This window comes from Sebastes fasciatus, chromosome 10 (assembly GCF_043250625.1).
Source record: "Sebastes fasciatus isolate fSebFas1 chromosome 10, fSebFas1.pri, whole genome shotgun sequence".
NCBI lineage: Eukaryota > Metazoa > Chordata > Actinopteri > Perciformes > Sebastidae > Sebastes > Sebastes fasciatus.
The window spans coordinates 25,078,706-25,098,194 of NC_133804.1; the positions used below are offsets into that span (position 1 = coordinate 25,078,706).

A 19,489-nucleotide genomic window follows, 5' to 3' on the forward strand; every position below is an offset into this window, starting at 1 on the left:
AACTGGTGACATATTACTGCAGTAGATCAGCAGTATTATGCTTTTTTCACATTTTGGCATATTTTACCACTGAACAGAATGTAGACATTTGCTGTTAAAAGTAACAACCAATAGTTAAATATCACCGTGTCTTAAGAAAGAAACGACACAAACATTTCTCACAAAGCCTTTTCGTGAAAAATGTAGCTACTATGTCTGTTTAAAATCAAGAAATCAAAAAGGAAGACAGTAAATGTTGCATAACTTTAAGACAAATCATGCTCAAATATCAAACAGAACACAACTTTAAGAGTCATATGTACAGTATGTATGCATGTATTTGTGTGTGCCTCCTTAAATATATCTATCCTTCATATGATGTTCTGTAAGTATCTATGATTTAATTCCACTTATATATATGTAGTAGGGCTGCACAAGTAATCATGAATGATAACTGCAAAAATGACTTTGGTCAGACCAGAATTGACAAGGCATTGAGTACTTGCATTACATTGAAAAACAAACAAACAAACAAACAGGTAAAGTCCTAAATCTAATTTATTGATATAATACCTTCTACTCCTGTGCCAACTCACTGTCATGCAGTGTTCTTTCTATTCAGCTTGATTTGTGTAAATATTATACAAACAAAAGGTACCAAGAAATGGCAACAATTCTCCAAACAGTTCTCCCAGTCCCTCTCTTAAATTGACTTGGTGTTAGTAATCTCGCCACGTTACAGGTCAGAGTTGAGCCACACTGAACTCTTTACGAGGCAAACAAAGATGAGAATCATCACTTAAATCTGGAAATTTTAAGTGATGGAACTTAAAAACGTAAGTTAAAAAAAACTTAAAACTTAAAACCCTTTGTCTACTTCCCAAACACAGATGCTGCTACAAAAGAAAATATTTTATGGAATGTGATTGCATTTTACAGTTGTATTTGTTTGTCTGTTTAATGTTTATTCAGTGAGTTGAAGACATTCTTTTTTAAAATGTTAACAAATTAAATTATTTATTTCCAAAATATCTGATGATTAATCATAAGATATCAGTTTAGCTGAAATTGTTCCCACACATCTGAATGTTACTGCAGATTTATACTTGAGGCTTATGTGCTGCTGTGTGATTATATCTTACATTGTATGCATGTTTATGTTAAGCGTTTCTTTTGGTATGCAGGTATAATTATGTGTTTTTTCTTCTTCGGTATGTTTATGGGTAGGAGAGTGTGTGTTTAGGCTCTTACCTGAAGCCACAGCATGGCAGGGTGAGGAGGCGGAGCACGGCCAGCAGCACCCTGAGGGGCAGCAGGGTGAAGACGTACAGGAAGGCGTCCACACACAGGAAGATGCCAAAGATCATCAGCTGGAAAAGTCACACAGAAATACCTGTCAGTGTGAACGACACGCAGTAAGCAAAACCTCCAAGTTAAGGAAAAGACAATGTAGAGCCTGCAGACACATTTACTCGTCATCTTTAAGTATTTCTCTGTGTCAAAGGACAAAGAACAATAAAATAAAATAATATGATGGGGATAAAAATGCAAGAGCATCATCTGGACATCAGTTTCTTCACATCCATCACATCTCTTATTTTCAAATCACACATCATCTTTCCATCTGGGGAAAAGCAAGGGGAAAACTAATTACTAGGGATGCACCGAAATTATGGGTCGATATCGATACTTAAAGTAAAAATTTGGCAGATAGCCGATACCGATGTTTTTGTTGTTGTTTATTTTGTTGTTATTTATTCTCCGTATATTGCCAGGGAAACAGACATCTCCATTGTAAAAAAAAAACTTCAATGTCTTTACTCTTAAAATCATTCAGCCCTTCATTAATATCTTGAATGAGCACAAATTAAATTGTACAAATTTATGAAACAAGCTTTAATACCCTTCTTTCACATGATAAACAACTGTTTAAAAAAAAAAAAAGCCTCTATACAACTACCTACTTAATGAGAGGAATTTATTTTTACTTTAATAGCCCAACATAAACATTTTGTGAAACATAAATTTAATGTGATTAAATCAGCAGCTAACAACACCACATTTAGCCGGCACAAAATTAATGCAACACAACACATCGGCCATTGCTATCGGTAAATGTCATCTTATTTGCCGATTGCAATCAACGTGGCGAAAAACTTCCGATACTGATGTTCACCCGATAAACCGGTGCATGCCTACTAATTACCACCACATGTGACACTAAAATAAAAAAGACTAGGCCTAAACCCAATCATGCAGCAGACACATACCTTCACAGTTCCCCACATACAAACAGCCATTGCCTTGTCATTTTAAAAGTGAATTTAAGCCAGCTGATCTGGTCTTCTTACTTCTACTTCTAACTGGAGAAACATGAAGTAAGTTTTGGTAGAAGCTGGAGGGAGTGTTTGTCTCTTATTGGTGGATTCCATGTGACTTGTCAGGTGCCCATGAGCTTGGTTAGTCTGCGTAACATAGTAAAGTCACTGAGGTCTTTATGTTTACACACATTCCTCTCTTGCCCCCAAAGGGAGAACCGAGGCAGTAAGAGCTACATTAGTCTGGGCTCGCTTGTTGGGATGTATTTCTGCAGAGAAGGTTTACTCAACTCCAGAAAACATAAACAAGACGCCTCAATGGCCTAATTGTGCCATTTTAAAAGCACAATTGTTTCATTTAATAACTTGGGACAGTATTACTTTTTTAGATGCATTGATCATTAGCATGTATCATCGTTAATGTGACACATTCCTAGAAAGAAGCAGCACACAGTTCAGATGAATCCACATTTAATGGTTCAACACTGCCACCTGGTGGATCATGAGAAGAACAACAAAAATAAACTGGTGTCAGTGAGCCACATGGCAAAATAAAATGTTGTTTTAATATTATATTGTTTTTTCATCAATTATTTGTACAAAATTGTTTACTGTAAGTGTATGTATGGAAAAGTGTTTGTGTGTTTATTTGAGAAACTACAGATTATTTTAATTTCATTACTTAATTTCATTATTCGTTTTAAAAACAAATAATCACTTTGCCTATATAATGTCAATAAGAAAAAAAATGAGAAATACAACATTAAACAGAGTAAAGTGATGTTTTAAAATTGCAAACTTAATGTGAACAACTGCTAATAAAAAACACGGTTCAATTTATAATTATATCAAATGGAGAGAACAAGCTGGTTTTATCTACATTTGTGAAACTTTAACCAACAAACATTTGGTATTTTTTAAATTACCAAAACAATTAACGGCGTTCATCATTAGAGAAGGACGTGTAGTGGGATTATAATGTTTAGGACTGACTCAGTTTGGCACAGTTATGGGCCGACTATGAGCTGTAAACTGAATGAAATGGCAGCAGACAGATGGAGATAAATGAAGAGAAAGAGGGCAGCTGAGTTCAGGACTCGTATAATAAATAGACTTGTGTTATAAAGTACCTTCTCCAGCTCCTTGGGAATACGCATGCATGTGTAAACTCTCTCTCTGCGCTCGGTGTACTTTGCCTCATTGTGCTCCAGGAAGTAGCCTCTGGTGAGCTCTGCGCTAATGAAGCGCGTCAACGACGGATCTGGAACAACATCAGAGCACCAGTGTTACCACAAGGCCATTGTCTGCAACAATTACAAGCACAGCTATCGACACAATGAGGGCGCCAACGTTTTGAGTGTCACACTGCAAAGTGAAAGAGAAGGAAACTTCTCTGGATGGTGAAAACGTGAGGCGTAACAATATTCTTAGCTCACTGTTTGATTCAATGCACACCATGAATACATCTTTATAAATGACTAAACATGCAAAATTAACTTCTTTGTGATGTACAGTACTCTCTATAAAGAAAGTCAAGTGGTGGTGACAGTTTATTGTAACTCTGCTATTGTAAACTTTAAAAAGTATAGAATAATGAGTATGGCTGCAACTAATGATTATTTTCATTTTTAATTAACCTGCCAATTATGTTCACAATTAAACGCTTAATCATTGGTCTATGAAGTGTCAGAAAATACGGAAAAATGTCAATCAATAGTTCTTTTTGTCCAACCAACAGTCTGAAACTCAAAAATATTCAGTTTAGTGGTAGAAGAGAAGACAGTGAAAAACAGCAAATATACACATTTGAAAACCTGAAACTACAGAATTTTAAGTATTTTTGTTTAAAAAATGACTTAAACAATCATTTGAATTTAATGTTTTTATGTTCATTTTCATGTGAAGCACTCAGTGCATGTAATATATTTATTGTTAAGCATTTTGAGCATTTTACATACTTAAATATCTCTTGTTATGAACTAGGTTAATACTTGCAAAAAACTGATACAGGGAAGAAGAAACTTTGTTTATAACAAACAGGCTGGATATGTTGATCTGACTTCATCCTAAATGCCCACATATGGTCTTGAAATTATTTCCAACTTGACTTGAACCTGTGAGTTCCTGTCAAACCTGTCATTCTTCTTAAGGTATGGTATCATTTTGGCTCAACAAGCACCAGTTTTGCTGTTAAAGTTTCACAAAGAGTTGAAACAGACTTTAATAGAGTTTAAGCATAAAAATATCACATGTTTTCAGGTAAATTTAGCACATCAAACATGCCTGCATTACACATTCAGTCATATAAACTAGGGCCCAAGAACGTTGCAATATATTTAAATTAAATTATAAAGGTTCCCTCTTGTGCAAATTTGCATCTTATCTCAGCTACAGTGTCTTTACTGTAGCATTTGTACTTTATACTGTCAATGTTTATTCAGTGCTGTAGTGTGTACCTAACATCAGATGTTCCCTTTACTTGATTAGATAAATTCCCAATGTGCCAGGTCAAATAAGGATCCATGTTGACTTTTTCTATGGTGTTCCTCAACATCTTGGTGTCTTAATGTGATATTTTGGAAAGATTACTGATAATTTTTTATCAAATCTTGAGTGGTAAAAATGTTTTTAATTTAGCACCAAATCTGTGTAACAAATGGTATCAACCCCAAAATTGCTACAACAACTTATGAGACATAATAGAGCAAGGGGATGGACATCATATACTTCTATCATACTGTTCTTAACCTCCTATACACTTTCACTATTTGTTATAAATAAATAATTGATTAATTCATGTGTATTTCTGATTTCTGACTAGAACAACTTGACACACAGTACTGAGCTGTATCTCAAATTAATCTTCAGGTCCCCAGCTTTCAGATGATGTACACACCATATGAAATCTACTGTTGACCTGCTATCTCCCCTAAAGGCCCCTTGTACCCCCCTAAAAAAGACAAAAACGGGTCTATTGTGGGTCTCAGAGGGTTAATCAAGTAACTGTTTCAGCCCTAAACTGAAGTTTCTCTGGGGTCACAATCACATTTTGTGATTATATCTTATAGTGGTGATAAAAGCATGATTAATACATTTGCAGTAGCAGTGTAGCTAAAACTCATCAGGTCACAACATTTTATGGGTGACAGAATTTGGTGTAACACCTGTAAAGCGTAATTCGTGGACGCCATGTTAGTGAAATTTGTGGCTAAGACAGTAAATTAGCTAGATTTTTAACATGTTTACTGAACTTAAAGGAGCCATGCAAACTAGTGATGTGTCAGTCACGAACGAGCCGGTTCAAAGAGCCGGCTCTTTTAAGTTAACGATAAGAGCCGGCTCCCGTCCGAAACGATTTTTGTTTTTTTCTTTACTTAATTCAAGGCAGAATAATAGGACGATCTTCTCCGCGCCACGGGCACTTCATGCACTGATTGTGACTGAATGTTGTGTTGATGACGTCCGTGCGACCAATCAGGTGATGACAGACAAAGATCATACCATCAAGCAGGGAGGGGCGGGGGTGCGCGGCACGCTGAGGGTCTACAGGTACAGAGCAGGAGGGAGCGGAGGAGCGAAAGAGAGAGCAGTGCGGTGCGATGCGATGCGATGCGATGCGTTGCGGTGCGTTGCGTTGCGGTGTGCTGAGGTGCGCTGAGGTGCGTTGCGGTGCGGGGCGGTGCGGGGCTCTGAGTTGCAGTGCGTTGCGCTGAGTTGCAGTGCGTTGCGCTGAGGTGCACGAATAGCAGACAAGATGAGTGATAGTTGGAAACGAAGCAGCATGTAAAATTATGGTGTTCTGGAAATTATAAGGTTTAGTACAATTATATTGAATAATTTAAGTGATATATGTGCACAATTACTAATCATAGGTCAAAACAGCGCTAAATTTGGCTGAATTATAAAAAAACAGATAAATATGGTAAAAAGAAGAGCCGTTTGGGAGCCTAAAGAGCCGGCTCTTCTTGGTGAGCTGAGCCAAATGATCTGACTCACTAAAAAGAGCCGGAATTCCCATCACTAATGCAAACTAACTTTAGACATCACCTCTACTACAGTAGGTAGATAATGAGAGAGAACTAGTCTTAGTGATGACTCCACTGTGTCTGTTAGTTGTTTGTGAGCAGCTAATTAGTCAAGCTGACTCAATAACAAGCGTTGACAGCTGGCTCTCCCCTCAGTATTAACAGTATAACATTACTCCTGAAGCTTTCTGAACTTCTCTAACTGTTATAATGTTTTACTCCATGACGTCAGAACCGTTACTAGACAACAAACTGCCGTTTATCAGCCGTTAACGTCAGTTGGTGTCGGTTGGGGATCAACGGTTACCTGCTGGCTGCTCCCGTTCTTCTCTCCTGGCAGCGCTTATATCGTAAAAGCTCAACGTTTCCGGCAGTTCCGGAGGTAAACCGATTTTACCGGACTTGTGCAGATCATCCCACGGTCGTTTCTGTCGTTTCTTTAGCTCAGTATCTGCTTCTTTCTCCTCTGACAGCTCGCTGGTCCCCGACAGGTCCGCCATCTTTACTTTGGCAGCCGCCGTGTCGCCCTTTGCAACGTCACTGAATTATGCGTAAAAACAAACGACGTCATCACGTTAGGAGGTAGATTCAATAGTTTATTAGGTGTTACACCAGATTCTGTCACCCATACAATTGTGTGACACTGATGAGTTTTAGCTACACTGCAAATAAATTAATCATACTTTTATCACCTCTATTAGATATAATCACAAATGTGATTGTGACCCCAGAGATACTTCAGATTAGGGCTGAAACAGTTACTTGATTAACCCTCTGAGATCCACAATAGACCCGTTTTTGTCTTTTTTAGGGGAGTACAGGGGGTTTTTAGGGGGAGATAGCAGGTCAACAGTAGATTTCATATGGTGTGTACATCATCTGAAAGCTGGGGACCTGAAGATTAATTTGAGATACAGCTCAGTACTGTGTGTCAAGTTGTTCTAGTCAGAAATCAGAAATACACATGAATTAATCAATTATTTATTTATAACAAATAGTGAAAGTGTATAGGAGGTTAAGAACAGTATGATAGAAGTATATGATGTCCATCCCCTTGCTCTATTATGTCTCATAAGTTGTTGTAGCAATTTTTGGGTTGATACCATTTGTTACACAGATTTGGTGCTAAATTAAAAACATTTTTACCACTCAAGATTTGATAAAAAATTATCAGTAATCTTTCCAAAATATCACATTAAGACACCAAGATGTTGAGGAACACCATAGAAAAAGTCATGCTGTGATTTGGTATCAAAAACTTTTGACATTTGGAGATTTCTGCAAGAATTGCATTTTTTGGCGATTAGATGGCAAGCACATCTGTTCTGGAAACTGCTCAGAAACCCCCTTACTATTATTAACCCCCTTACTATTATTAATTATATATAATTAATTATTATTAATAATAATCCAGAGATTTGAATCAGATAAAATATAACTCAAATCCCCATAAAATAATTTGCAATAATTTCAGTTACTTCCATTATAAACTATATATTTTTTTAACATTTTATCTTATTTTTATTTGTAAGAAAAGAAATGTGCTGTTTTTTTTTAACTGGCCACAAAATTATTTGTATTTAATTATTTGATTAAAATCTGGCAAACCCCTTTAGGAATATGTTTCTCTGCAGCAGTATATCACAGGTATACAGAGAAAATAATGACATAGAAATTAGAGAATTAAATGCTGTTGCAGTAGCCACTATAATCCACTTGGTGTCACCAAAGGTCCATCAAATTCTCCTGGATTAAAAGTCTACCCAACAACAGTACCGTGATGTGTTCCTGCAGAGTTATCTGGAGAACTTAGTTGAGTAGTTCATACATTTTTTCATGTTCCAGGTTTTACTGAGCAGAATTATTCAGGTAACTCAGGTGAGCAGGTGAGGCATGAATACAGGGAAGATAGATCAAATCCAGGGTAGATCTTACAGAATTTTTACCTGTATCTTAAATGTGTTAATGTTTAATATCCTTGTAGACAAGAAGAAGCACAAATACAGCCAACCTATTGATGAACTGTAAATTCTAGGGCCTATAACATTATTGTTATCCAACACTGACAAATTATTGTTATAAACGGCAATAGATATACTGAAGGCTGCTACACCTTAAAGAAAAATAAATCACCACTAGATATAATTTTGACATCTTCATCACATTCCAGGACTTATTTCATTATTTAGTGATTTCCTACATTTCCCAGAATGCTTTTTAATAACCTCCAAGGAGCAGGGGAAACAGTGCATGAACCTGTAGTTAAGATGTTGAATCAAAAGTGAATTTATGAGCATGTAAATTAAACCAGTTAGTGAAGTTTGAATACTGGAGCATGTTTATGATATTTAAAACACAACCTGTCCAGTGGCTGCATTGCATTCTGGTCATCTTTGGGTATAAACATCTGTATTTCATCCCTGATTCCTCCTAATATGATCGTTAAATATCAGCAGAAAATGGCAGCTCTGGAAAGAAGCTTTTGCTCTTTTATTTTTGACGCCAAAACATGATGTTTATATTAGGTTGGATCACTGAATCATTTTATCACCAGGAACAAGAAAAATGTAGCACAAAACAACAATTTTATTACAGAAATAATCCTAAAGTGTGAGTTTGATTTTTTGTATTTTAAGATGTAGATGGAAATGAAACTGTACTCTGTCCCAAAAGAGAACAGTCAAAACAATCATTTGTAGCCAAATAGCAAATCGAATTTTCTCCCCGCAACGTCCATTTAGCAGCTGTTCAGGAGCTTTCGACTGTACTACACTTTCTTCCTCACTAGATATGGCGATGTCCAGTTGTTATGTTCAGATTTAAATTTTTCTGAGCACTTTATTAAGGACTTTTCGCTCATGTTGGACAAAATTACATTTTCCAATCTGTTGAGGAAGATCATAAGATATGATCGAAAGCTCCAGAAGAGCTACTAAATGAGCTTTGTTGCTGTTTTCAAAGTCAAGAATGAACTTTCCAATGATTCATCATACTAATCAGAGTTAACAGTAAATAAACAGATGCTACATGCACACACGATGCATGCAACCAAACCAAATTCAACTCCTTTGTAAGCACGGTTTATTGGCACACATAATGGTAAAGCATACATACCAGACATCAGATATGACACTGAACACCTCTGCTATATAATGTACAAATGGTGTCTAATAATACTAGGCTCAAACATATTTAGAAATGTGTTAGCTTCCTTACAAATGCACAAATAAATACCCATAAGATCCAATTGTATAAAGACACATTATGTCGCTGTCTTCTTGCCCATTTTCAAACAAAAGTCCAACAAAAGAGATCAGGGATATATTATCAATTCATTTAAAGATTAAAGAACAATTGTGAGCACAAATACTGTACAGGGATATCAAACTATTTCTGTGGGGTGGATGGGATTTTACCTGTGCGTTGTTTTCAAAATCTTCTTCTTATGTCACAGAATATACAAGATGATTATGTGACTGATAACTGTGTGGCTTTGGTTCTGCACTAGCTAAAGAGGATGGGAAACAATAGAGAGCAAACCAGCGTTCATCCAAACCACCCAACAGAAATCTGAACCTCCTGTACAAAACAAAACAGCTGCCATATCCAAACTGGTTTCAGTGGCTGATTTACAGTGGACAAAATCGATTCCACCTCTATTTACAGAGCTACAAACCTTGTAACAGTGTTCCCAAACTGATGAACCCAAAAAGGAAAATCAGACTGATGTGTTTTTTTAAAAAGTACATATATCAAACAAAATAAAAATCCTATAAAATCATGCAGGAAAAAGGCTTTAGTATCAGTTTGGGAGTAGGTCGTTAAAGGGAAAGAAGTCCAATTTCCGAGGAAGGGGGAAAAAAAAAAAAATCAACATTAATGCATCAATGCGTGTCGGCAAAGTTCACATACTGATCGGCAAAATTACAACGTGACTGCAAAGGATTCTGAGAGAAGCAAAATACCAATAGACTACGAACACAATCAAACTGGTTTGCATGAAATCACAATCTGTGACGACCGCAGTAATGTGGAAAAACAATCCTAGGACACGATTTTCCCTCGTTTGAAAGGAGTCCATATAGCGGTAGAGAACTTTTATTTCCTCTTAATTGGAAATGGAAATAAACAGCAACAGCAGAAACAAACCGACTGAATTTCCAATAAAAATGCAATTGCCTCAAACATTTGTCTCCAATGTGGTTCGATGCTTCCGTTGGCTCTGTTAAAAAACACCTTGCCTTCTCACCGTTGCCATTTTTCAGAGACATTTTGTTTGTTTTTATACTTCTTCTTCTTTTCTCCCCTCTGTCTACTGTCAACATGATGACTTGCGACCTGCAGGTCAACCAATCACAGCTGTAGTATTCCACGAGACGAGAGGTTTGTATCTGAAGGGGGAATTTGATCCACAATTTTCCACTGCATTCTTGAAAAAAAAGCCCCCGCCTTGGTATTTTTACATTACAGTTGCATACATACTCATATGCAGTTGTTGTCTTTGACGTGTGGATATTGCTGTGCAGTTCTCAGGGTCCTCCAAGATGTTACAGTGATTCAGAGAAGAAGAAAATATCCAGAATATTTTTGGCTGGACGTGCCAGTGTTGAATTTGCAGATTCTGATTCAGTACAATGTTATGAGGCGTAGAAGCACTGCCCTCAAGGGGGAAGGGAGAGGTTAAAAAGTCCAGTCCACATGGAGTCAAGGATCTGTTGTTCTCTTCTTCTTTTGTTTTTACTGCGAGGGCTGGGGCGCCGTGCTCTCGGGCTTGCTGTCCTGGCCGGCGGGGGGTTTGCTGCTCCAGGGAGCGTTGTTGCCCAGCGCCGGGGAGCTGTTGAAGTCGTCCTCGTCGTCCAGGCCGTTGGTGGCGTCGTACTGCGTGTTCTCCAGACGAGTGATCAGACGCTCATCCTCGTCCCCGAACTCGCCGCCCATCAGGGTCGGCTCGCCAACCACCATCACGTCCTGGAGAGAGAGTCAGACACGGGGGAGAGCAAATTTACAAACTGAAGAGAAAAGGAAATTACAAATGTTCTTGTTCGTGGGTTTTTAAAAGGTCACTTCATGTACAAACTGTGTCCTTTTTTTTGTTACACTTACATACAATACTGTTGTATAGCACCTTTTATTCACATACTTCTCCTATTTGAATGTTGGCATTAGTCGACTAATCGGTCTTTTTAGCCCTAACAATCATATAATTCATCATTAAAATGTATTTAGTTTTGTCTTATTGATGACCAAGCCACAAAAAACACAAAACAATCTTTTTAGTCACTCAAAACAGAATACAAACCCCTTTTTCTTCTCGACACTTCTTTCATTACTAAACCCACTTTTAGTTTATCTCACCAGTTTTATATTTTATTTTAACTCAATTTTAAAACTGTTACACAAATATAATCCATTTTTACACGGGCACCCGTGACGTGTTTTCAGTTTAGTGCACGAACGTGCATGTTTAGCCTTGGGGTGATTCAAAATTAATATGCTAAAGTGAGAGAGAAATCACCAGAGGAGAAATTAATGCATATCTGTTTCATCTAATTCTCAGACCAAAGCGCCATCTGAATATCAAGTGAACTCACATCCAACCAAAAAGACCTTATAACATTTGCATTATATCAAATAAATGAACATGCAAGTCGTCTGTCTCGCAGAGTTTTTTGCAAAAAAAATGTAATTTAATCAACTGCCTTTTAATACAGAGGGTTAAAAAAGACAACAAGGTCATAACGACGAACATTTACTGTACGAGACTTTCATTCAGCTGCAGCTGCTGATCTATTTCTGTGTTTATCACATTTTCCAGCTGAGCGAGGAGCCTCCAAACCCCCTACGATGGGACTTGTGTACTGTACTGCTTCAACACAGACCCCCTGCTTGCAAAGTGTATGTATGTTTCAGTGTGTTTGTGTGAGCGTTTAGACGTTGGTGTATCCAGTGAACCAATCCCTACGGTCGACCCCTCTCGAAGCACTCGGTGCAAATGAAACCTTCCCAGTACAGAAAGAGGATTCCCCCGGCGCTCTGCACCCGCCCCAATCAATACTCATCATGTAAGACATATTTCACAGAGATGGCCTTCTTGCAGCGGGTCAAGGAAGGGAAGCAGAGAGATTTAGCCATTATCCAGCGCTATCTGTGACTCCTGTGATGAGTCTTCAGAAGGAGGGTGTGCTTGTTTGATTCCATGTTTCAGGGCAAACTCTCCCACACTTCATGAACAAAGTGAACTTCTGTTGACAAATAATCACTGGAGTGTAATTTGTGGATTCAAACATTGATCAATAAGCTCTGTGAATCATGGCTGTGTTTCTTTGTGTGTGTGTGTGTGTGTGTGTGTGTGTGCTGAGTGTGTGAATCTCATCTCCCTGTGACTGACTAAGCATCTCCCTGCTGGCGAGCCCCAGCGCCACCCACCGTAACCTGGGAAGAAGCTGTACAGTTAAATGGAGCGCACGCTTCACTGGCCAAGTGTGTCAACGCTGCCTGGCTCGGGAGATCTCGCTCCTCTCAGCCGCTACACACACACACACACAGACATAAACACACATGCACACACACAAACATGCACTGGCACACAGACCCAGATTAATGTACAATCACACACACGTGAAGACAAACACAGACAAAAGCAGACTAGATTAACCCTACATGTATATGGATTGTACACAACGAAAGGGTTGTACACAGAAATCCCCTCAGAGACAAACACACACATGACCACATCCTGGATTGATGTAAACATACAAACAAAAACTAGACGACTTAGCACACTTCAAAAAACACACACTTAGATGAAGAGTGCGTTTATTTATCGAAGCCATCCCCAAAGCCCCCCTAGCGACCACTTCTACACCCCACTATGCCTTAATCAGGCTAATTAATTTAGGTGAGCTTTTCAACTAAATGACAATATCCACACTGATTTGTCAATTTGCATAGCTAATTAAGTCATTAGCTAAAAACGTGCTGATTGCCAACAAGCCATGCATTCACCATCTGTTCCTGTGAGGAGGCCTGTCAACCTACCTCTGGCCAATTTTGGGCCAAAAAATAAATAAATCCCTCAGACGATAACAGCTGGTGGCTAGTCTGAGACTGGGGAGCACTAATTGTGAGCTAATTAATACTGTCAACTCGTCTACTCATCTCGTTAAGAGCTAGCTTTAGCAATAGCTAAGTGGCGACGCTTTGAATGGGCGATGAACGCCTCCCTTCATTCAATGAGCAGCGTCATTAACATATTGCTTTTTTACTACAGAGATTAGCAGTGAGTATAGCTCGGAGGACATTATTTGCTCTTCATGCCCCCAAAACAACAAGTGGGAATTTAAAGAAGACGTGGCGGGATTGTGACGACGACAAAGAGGCGGGAGAACAACATTGTGCCATAAAGCAGTGAAGAAATTAGATGATAAAAAGTTTTTAATAAAGTTTAGTTCTTCCTAGCCCTTCTGCATTCATATTAAAATACAATTTTAAAGGATAAAACTGGTGATATTCAATGTTTTTCTTGTTGTAAACAAAACCAACAATGTGTTGTTTGTCTCTCAGTGACTGTCAGCTCCAAGCACATTTTGTTCCTACTGAAGGTGTAAATAATAATAAAAAAATGCTCACAATTATATAGATACATTTTTAAAAAAAGATCATTTAGCAGCAATTTCTCCTGGTTAAATAAAGGTTGAATTATAAGTAATTTCCTAAAAGTGTTTAACTAATGTTACTCACATAATAGAGTAAATAGTGCATTTATTGGGGACTATTTTCAGTGGTGGATTAATACACTCTGGTGAGTTTTTCTTGCAGCAGGACGGCGTATGTGGGATTGAGTTAAAATGAACTACAGTGTATTTGTTCATATTAATGAAGGAACATGTCACCCAGAGCAACAGTGTGGCTCATTGATGTGTTTTTAATCGTTTTTGGACAACAACATATAGCTTTATGGCACAGATAATACTTGTTAGTAAGATCAATACCACTAGGGGTGTAAGAAAATATCGAAAATATCAAGTATCGCAATATTATGTTTTGTGATACTTTATCAATTCTCAAAAACACTGTATTGATTTTTTAATAGTTGGCATGCAAAGATTAACTCCATTAAATTTAATTTGCAAAGTGATGCATCCTCTCAGCGTATGTGCCCTCTCAAAGTAGTGCTATGATGTTGGATGTTACAGAGGCTGTGATAAATGATCCCACGATTGCATGATTGCATGAAAAATTTACATTTTTCACTCAGAATTGATGTACATGGTGGTGTATTCTTTATGACAGTTTTCCTAAAATTAGATGAAAAATAAACAATATATATAGTATTGCAATATTTTGCAATATATTGAATCGTAACCCCTGTATCGTGATGTGTATCGTATCGCCAGATTCTTGTCAATAAACGGCCCTAAATTCATTTCAATTCAATTTATTTTTACATAGCGTCAAAACATTACAGAAGTTATCTCGAGACGCTTTTCATATACAGCAGGTCTAGACCGTACATTATAATTTAGAGACCCAACAAGAGATCCCTGATGAACATTCACTAGGTACGACAGTGGCAAGAAAAGACTTCCCTTTAACGGGTAGAAACTTTAGGCAGAACCAGACCAGACTCTGGGTGGGCGGCCATCTGCCTCGACCGGTTGGGTTGAGAGGAAGAGAGAGATGAACAGCAAACACAATAATAGCACAGCAGCTATAAGTAATAATACAAACAGGGCAATAATCAATAAGGGTGGATATAATAGAGTGATAATAGAAACATCAGTAATAAAAGCAGTAATAATAATAGAATGACTACTACCACTACCAATAATAGCAGTAATACTAGCAGTAATAATAATATAAATATGACTACTACTACTACTACTAATAGCAGTAATAATAATATAAATATGACTACTACTAATAATAATTATATCAGTAATAATAATATAAATATGACTACTATTAATAATAATAGCATTAATATTAGCAATAATAATAATATAAATATGACTACTACTGATAATAATAGCAGTAATATTAGCAGTAATAATAATAGAAACATGACTACTACTACTAACAATAATAGCAGTAATAATAATAGATATAAGGCTGATAATAATGATAGTAATAAAATACTACCAGCCTTATTCTTTAGGGGTCCAAAAAAACAAAACAAAACAAAAACCTCTGAATAAATTGTTGTCACCATCTGAATAAAATTAATAAAAGTTTTTGGGCAAGGATGCAACACAAAAAAAAGACTTTGTCTGAGCCTATAGATTGTGAATTAAGATCATTTATATAAAATTAACGATTGAATTCAAGGATTTTCTTTCTCAGTGCCACACAAGCTCTGCCATCTCCATGCAGAACTTTGTAAATGTAATCCTCAAATGATCTCTATTAATTTAACATACAGCAGATGGACAGTTAATTACAGGTTTTTAATATGTGCTTCAACTACACTGACTGACTGACAGCATGAGAAACCTGCTGCTAGAGGCCAGCTTGGTAAAAGAAACAACACGTTCGACACTAAATCAGTCCACTGGAGGTCAGTGTTGCTCATTCTATGAGTCCGACCACCCCCCCCCCAACCCCACACACCTTCATCCTTCCCCCCGCACCTCCTCTCCTCCAGCCGCTGGTAACCCCCCCTTCCCCTCGCGAGGGTCCACTCCTTATTGTCATTGGGCTCACGTAGGCTTGTGCTCAGCCACAAACGAACAACTTCTCAGACAAAGACAGCAGGCGCGCAACATATGTAACCAGCATGTTACCAGCCACGCTGCCAGTCTTTAAGAGGCGTGTGAATGCACGGCGTGAGTGGTACGGGTGGCTTGTGTGTGTGTGTGTGTGTGTGTGTGTGGGTGGTGGGGGGGGGGGCAGTGATGGAGTAGAGTGTGTGGATGTGACGGAGGAAGGGGCTGGGTTGGGGTGGGTGGGAGGGTTGTATACAGATATCGGTGATAATGAGAGCTGGCACTGAGCCAAACTGCCTTCTAGAGAGAAAACAATTGTGCATGCTGCGCGTGTGTGTGTGTGTGTTGTACATTATGTATGTGTGAGACGGAGGTAAGAGAGGAGGCTGAGGACAACATATCTGGAAAGATGACGAGACAGCTAACCACGGGACAGAACATAGAGGGACAGTACGGTGTGTGTGTGTGTGTGTGTGTGTGTGTGTGTGTGAGAGAAAGAAATACTGTAAAAATGCCATGAAAAATGAAGTTTTCTATCGTTAAGCACCAACAACCCTCCAACCCGGCCGGAAAACTGGAGAAACAATCCCCCCCAGAATTAAAATGATTCACCCAAATAGGACACACAGAGCTTCTACAACTTCCACAATGTCCCTATATTCAACCCTGTCTCCTAGAAAGTATGTTTATATACTGCTTATGTAAATTGGCAAAGAAAGAAACATAATGCTGCTGGATTACGTTTTCGATGTGGAAACAATCCTTTGCCAAGTCGCAAAACATGTTGACTGACAGCTTATTGTTTATATCTACTCCTCCAATATTATATCTGCTTACAGCAACTAAAGATAAGGATGCACTGATCCGACCTTTTCGGTCTTAATATCAATACGATACCTGGGCTTTGGGTATCGGCTGATACTGAGTGCTGATCCGATACCAGTGTTTAATTAATAAGCTGTATGCCTCACTGTGTGGAAGTGACTGGGATCATTCTGTTATGTGTAAAAGCTCTGACAAACCAAGCCAACGGTCGGCCGTCGGACAGTTTGGGGCCGTCAGTGAGTGCCTGTCGGCCTAGTTTTTTCGGTGTGTCGGCTCTAGTCTGCCCGTGTCGGAGGTTTTTACAGTCGATTCAGCATGTTGAATCGGCGGCAGAGCCCGTCGGTGAGAGAAATCACTCTGATTGGCTGTTCAGCAAACAAATAAGTGCACGAGAAGAGAAACGGAAGTGAGGAAAGCAAGCCAACGAGTATAGTCAAGAGGAGAAACACAGAAGGCTCTTCTCATTTTTCATCTTCATATCATGTGATCATTCCAACACACCGATATTTTCACAATGACATGACCATATGGAATGAAGCTAAGTGGTGAGTGAGAGAGCTTTGTTTCATGTATATATCATAACAACGGCTTGTATATCCGCAGTCCTCGGTCTTCCAGTTTCCCTTTTTGAATGACAAACCGCGACCTGCTGGTGTGGAGAGTTATTTCCTCTCGTGCAGGCGCAGCAAGTACGTGGTAGTTGGCCGTCGGCTGTAGTCTTTGCAAGACAAAAGGGCGCAAAGAGGCGTGAGGCGACACAACAGGTGGCCTTCGTCGCAGCTAGTTCTTTGATGTTGGGTTGGCGTGTCTGGGCCTTTAGGCAACATCAGAAATTAAGATTCAAGTGTAAAATTTTCCAGTATATAATGTAGATAGTATATAAACGGGGTTGCTATTAAAGCTGCAACAATTAATCTATTAATCGATTGGTTGTCAACTATTAAATTAATAGCCAATTATTTTGATAATTTATTAATCGGTTTCAGTAATTTTAAAGGAATAAAAATGTATTTTTAATATAGAATGACATCATAAAGTTTGATTTATATAAACATAAATGACCACTAACAGTTAAATTCCAAAAAAGTCCATTTGTATATGGTAAAGTTTAGCAGCCTATTTTATCTGTAGTTTGGGATTTATTCTATTTATTGCTTATTATATTTTAACTTATTTGTTTAAAACTTTTTTTTTCTTTCTTTTTTTAAAGTTAATTTAACTTTGGCTTTTGTACTTTATCCTTTTTGTATCGGCAATAGGTGAGGGTTTGTATACCAAAATATGGAGGGACAATCCTTTACATTTATACTCTATTTGTATGTTTCTGTACACCTGATGTTACTCCCAATAAATAAAAAAAAGAAAATAAAAATGATCTGATTCCAGCTTCTTAAATGTGAATAATTTCTGGTTTCTTTACTCCTTTATGACAGTAAACTGAATATCTTATCAACATTTTTTTTACCATTTTCTGACATTTTATAGACAAAACAACTAATCGATTAATCGAGAAAATAATCGACAGATTAATCTACAATGAAAATAATCGTTAGTTGCGGCCCTAGTTGCTGTGATGCACACACTGCGAGTATAGAAATCAGCTCCCTTAAATTTCCCATTAAACAGAATTAATCCAGTGTACAAGACCAATCCGCAACCCCTTAACGCTGTTTGGTATCAGCACACTTTTAGCTGAACTGTATTCAGAAACACACCGGAGTGCTGCACCAGCGTGGTTACAGAGTAGTAAATTGGATGCAGTAGTGTAAATATAATACAGTACAGTATGTGTGTATAATGAGCGGTGTATGGAGTAGGTAGAAAACTAGAGCCTGCAGAGACGATACACTCACAACAGCATCAAATCCTCCAGGGGAGCGCCAGACATGTGGTGTAACACTCAGCTGTTTAAGAGGCTGTTTAACCTCTAACTGTGTCAAGTGGCCTGTTATGGAGCAGAATCACAGCATGCAGAGTCACAGAGACACAAAACATATCTTTATTTTTACCTTTTCTGAATAATAGATCAATATAGTATTGGATGTTGGTGAGTCAAATAGTCCACTGCTGATGTCAGGCAGTTAAATTGTTCACTAAAGTACTTTGTGGAAGATTCCCAATTTAAAGATATTTCAGGAAAAAAATGTGACGGGGAATCCTATGCTTAAAAGTTGATTTAACTATTTACTGTCCCATGTCTGCAGTATGTTTTAGAAATGTTTCCATTGTAACAAGATTTAATTATTTTTCTGAAAATGGAACAAAACAACTATACTTCCAGTGCTTGAGATCACGAGGTCGACCCACCAATTGTACACCGGACGTACAAAGATAAGATATGCAACAAAGGATTTATTTAAATAAAATGAATGGCTTACTTTTACGGACATGTGCACAAATTATAAATCGTCTTGCTTAAACACAAAAATATCTGTATCAGCCATCAAACACACGCATCACACATCAGTCTAAACATCATTTTTCTTTACCTTTTTTTTTATCCAGTTACAACATGCACACTTCCACCACTGAAAAGCTGCACAACTGATATTATTGTCCAATATTGGGTTATTGTTAGGGCTGGACGATATGGCCAAAATCTTCTATCATTTCATATCTCGTTAATGATATATAGTAT

The 19,489-nt window shown here is 37.9% G+C and overlaps 2 protein-coding genes across 10 annotated transcripts in view; both read right to left on the reverse strand.

Moving 5' to 3' along the window:
- tapt1a (transmembrane anterior posterior transformation 1a) overlaps positions 1-6,863 on the reverse strand; it is a 30,062-nt gene extending 23,199 nt beyond the window's left edge. Inside the window, exons 1-3 of one of the 5 annotated variants that reach the window (XM_074649128.1) lie at positions 6,630-6,859; positions 3,428-3,558; positions 1,231-1,349 (exon numbers count right to left, since the gene is read on the reverse strand). In XM_074649128.1, the coding sequence (XP_074505229.1) occupies positions 1,231-1,349; positions 3,428-3,558; positions 6,630-6,822 (443 nt within the window). In that variant the 5' untranslated portion in view covers positions 6,823-6,859. Of the gene's footprint in view, positions 1-1,230; positions 1,373-3,427; positions 3,562-6,629 lie in introns of those variants that run through there. The other 4 variants (XM_074649129.1, XM_074649132.1, XM_074649130.1 and 1 more) reach the window with 4 other exon arrangements.
- A 2,526-nt stretch (positions 6,864-9,389) lies between these two features.
- Positions 9,390-19,489, reverse strand: part of ldb2a (LIM domain binding 2a) — a 112,662-nt gene continuing 102,562 nt past the window's right edge. For 3 of the 5 annotated variants that reach the window (XM_074649141.1, XM_074649139.1, XM_074649137.1), the window contains exon 9: positions 9,390-11,290. In XM_074649141.1, the coding sequence (XP_074505242.1) occupies positions 11,060-11,290 (231 nt within the window). In that variant the 3' untranslated portion in view covers positions 9,390-11,059. The remainder of the gene's footprint in view (positions 11,291-19,489) is intronic. The other 2 variants (XM_074649138.1, XM_074649142.1) reach the window with 1 other exon arrangement.